At 38.9% G+C, this 3,304-nt stretch overlaps 1 protein-coding gene across 1 annotated transcript in view; it reads right to left on the bottom strand.

Annotated features, from left to right (window-relative positions):
• Positions 1 to 439: 439 nt before the first annotated feature.
• The window catches only part of LOC107730635 (ERC protein 2), a 76,430-nt gene continuing 73,565 nt past the window's right edge, over positions 440 to 3,304 (bottom strand). Inside the window, exons 13-14 of the mRNA XM_016541499.1 lie at positions 1,269 to 1,388; positions 440 to 466 (exon numbers count right to left, since the gene is read on the bottom strand). Coding sequence (XP_016396985.1) covers positions 440 to 466; positions 1,269 to 1,388 — 147 coding nt within the window. The remainder of the gene's footprint in view (positions 467 to 1,268; positions 1,389 to 3,304) is intronic.

The raw sequence follows: 3,304 nt of genomic DNA, 5'->3' as shown, positions 1-3,304 counted from the left end.
CATGAAAAACACCTAAAATCAATGCCTTCCCAATTTCTTTATCTTGTAGGGCGGTTCTGAGTGTTATGTTGTGTGATTGTGAAAGTATCTTCATGTAAAGTTAACCACAACTGATCTTAATTTACTTATAAATTGAAAACCACTATTCTATAAACCCATATGAAATTGACATAACAGAATGTTGCTATTCAACCCAAATAACAATTTTGAAAAGATTTCACACACCTCTGAATTTTTGTATTAGCATTCATGATCAGAACAATTTAATGATATGTCAGCTGATACATATTGTCAGACACATTATTTTGTGAATTTGTTAACTGTATGGATTTTGCAGATTAAACTTTTATAATGTTTTTATAATTAATCTCCCATGTTTGCTTCTAGCAGGACATAAGTGCATCACTTACCTTTCAGTGCAAAACTAGTTTCTGTTTTGTCATGCCCATATGCCGTCCTCATCATCCTAAAACAAACACACATCACATTACTATAGAACTACACAGTTCCTCATTCAAGTTATTGAATTAATTCTTTATGGATCCCACATTGTGCACAAGAGTATTGCCAGAAACAACCGCAATGAAGCACAACATTTTCTAAAATGACATTCTATGGCATAGAGTTAAGAGCCGTTTTACTGGAATTGTTGGAATAAACATGTCTATTAGAAGGGATTGTCCACATACTTTTTGTCATATAGTACAAATAATTTAAAATCATCTATCATGGCACCACAGAACTCTTTGAGCTATTTTTATCACTATTTCTTTGAAAGCTTTTAGAAGACTATTAGAAGTTTCTTAATGGAGTCACTATAACCTGACAAAAAATACTTTGTTTAAAAATGTGTGTGTGTGTGTTTACACAAGTACAACACAGACAATATCTTGTGAGTAGGCTTGGGTGTTTTTGTGTGTGGGTGTGTGTGTGTGTGTGTGTGTGCACACATTTGTATAATGACATGGGTATGACACAGGTATTACAATATGAAGGTGGTTTATGAGGACACTATCTGTGTCCCCGTAATTCAAAAGGATTAAAAAACATACTAAATGGTGTTTTTTTTTGTTTTTTTTTGAAAATCTAAAAATGCACAAAGTTTTTTGTGAGGGGTAGGTTTAGGGGTAGGGTTGGTGTAGGGCAATACAAAATACAGTTTGTACAGTATAAAAACCATTACGCCAATGGAGAGTCCCCGTAAACCACCAATACCAACATGTATGTGTGTGTGTGTGTGTGTTTGTTTGTTTGTTTAGGTCAGTGACCTGCTCTGGTGGGGGGGAGATCAGTTCACGCTGCTGTCCATGATGCGAATGATGAGAATACTGTGGATGAATGTGTCCATCTTCATAATGTTCTGCCACGTGCTTCATCCTACTGTGTGCCTGATGAAGAGTATACAAATATCATATTAAAACCCTTGTCTCTATAGAATTAAACATGGGTAAAAGTGATAACAAAATACAATTTTACCCAATTCTTCTCTCTCTCTCTCTCTCTCTCTTTTATGAAGTAATACAAAACAGTACAGATCACATTTTAACATTTGACACTCTCTGTTTGTTCAAAATTCTAATTGGCTGGAGTAACATTGGATGAATTCCACCATTTTTTGCATTTATGTGCATGTTTTCCAGTGAGGAATAGAATCCCACTCAGAGAATCCCACTTTCATATACATATACTGTATATATTTATTGGAAATGGCTTAAACAATATTTTTCATACTTTTTCAATGAACCATAAACAGTTATTGCACATGCACTTGTGGATGTTATGACAAACCAGCACAGAAGCAAGGATTGAACCCAGATGAAGGAGTTTACAGAGACTGAGAACAAATGTAAGTATACAAAGGGTGAGCATGCAGCTCGCACACAACAGTATAGAGCAAATACAATAGAGGTCCAACAGTGGAAGCATAGAAATAAGATTCACAGGTAAGTATATCAAGTAATCAATGAAGGAATATATCAAAATAGTTTTTTCCCCATTCACCTTAATATACAAGAGATCAACAAGGTAAGTTTCAAAACACAGGGAAGGTTAAAGCTCTCACAAATCATGGTAGTCCAAAGCACGACGATGAAGATAAAGCTACTAAATAGTTTTAATAGTACAGATTCACAGAACAAACTCAAAAAAGGCAGGCAGGCAAAGTAGAACAACTACGTAACACTGACGATACCGAACAAATGAGGATTTAAACAGAGGAACTAAAATATACAGGTTGATGAGGTGAACACAGGATACTACGATCAAATCAAAAAACATAGCAACACATCAGACACACAGACAGGAAATGAACACAAGGACAGAAAACCAAACTAAACTGAATATCATTGTGACAAAGCCTGATAGTGTCACGAATCCTGTCCATGGACTTCCGTCCGATCGCCACCAGAGGTCACTCATCCATCATATTGACTCTCTCACTACACAGACTGTTACACATCACCACGGACTACATTTCCCATCATCCATTGCACTGATTGCACACAGCTGTAACCAACCACACACCCTACATAAGCCATGGACTTCCTCTCTCTCACTGCCGAGTATTGTTTAGCGCATATCACTCTTCTAGCGATAGCTGCATTACGGAGCCATTCCTAGTTCCCGGTCCTAGTTCCCAGTTCTAGTTCTAGTTCTAGTCTTAGTCTAGCCACTTCGTGTTGCCCACTGGATACTGTTCGCCGATCAAAGACCCATGCTAGCCCTAGGAATATCCTTTGTCTTGCCTGTGATTTACCCGTGTTATCTGACCCTTGCCTGTTTATTGACCACGCCTTTGTAAACAAAGCCTTGCACATGGATCCGCACGTCTCACGTCTCGTTTGCCCCGTAACAGAATACACTCGGCCACATAAGGATCCAGCGGCTTCTCGGATGGACATTGGCAAGGTATGGATATGGCAAGAATATTGTTAGCCCTTAGACAGGGCACACGATCGCTGGAAGGCTATATTCAAGAGTATTTAGCCATCGCTCATTATTCAGATCTGCCGGACTGTGTACTGTTAGATTTTTTTGTGAGGGTATCAATGAACCTCTAAAGACACGATTACTCCATGAGGGTCCCCGTTCTTCTCTAAGTCAATTTATGGATTATGCTTTGTTGACTGTTGGTTCATTGTTCACTGTGGGTGTCGCGGAGGAACGTGACCCCGCACTCACTCGTGTAATGGCGGCCGCACTAGAGCACGCTCACAAAATGGCGGCGACAGCGGAGCCTGATCGCAAAATGGCGGACACAACAGCGCCCCGTTATATCACAGCTGCCAATCCTGAATCAAGTCAA

The sequence above is a fragment of the Sinocyclocheilus rhinocerous genome, unplaced genomic scaffold (assembly GCF_001515625.1).
Source record: "Sinocyclocheilus rhinocerous isolate Xijiao unplaced genomic scaffold, SAMN03320098_v1.1 scaffold729, whole genome shotgun sequence".
Lineage (NCBI taxonomy): Eukaryota > Metazoa > Chordata > Actinopteri > Cypriniformes > Cyprinidae > Sinocyclocheilus > Sinocyclocheilus rhinocerous.
The sequence above is the reverse complement of the archived record's forward strand: the minus strand, read 5'-3'. Positions and strand labels throughout refer to the sequence as shown.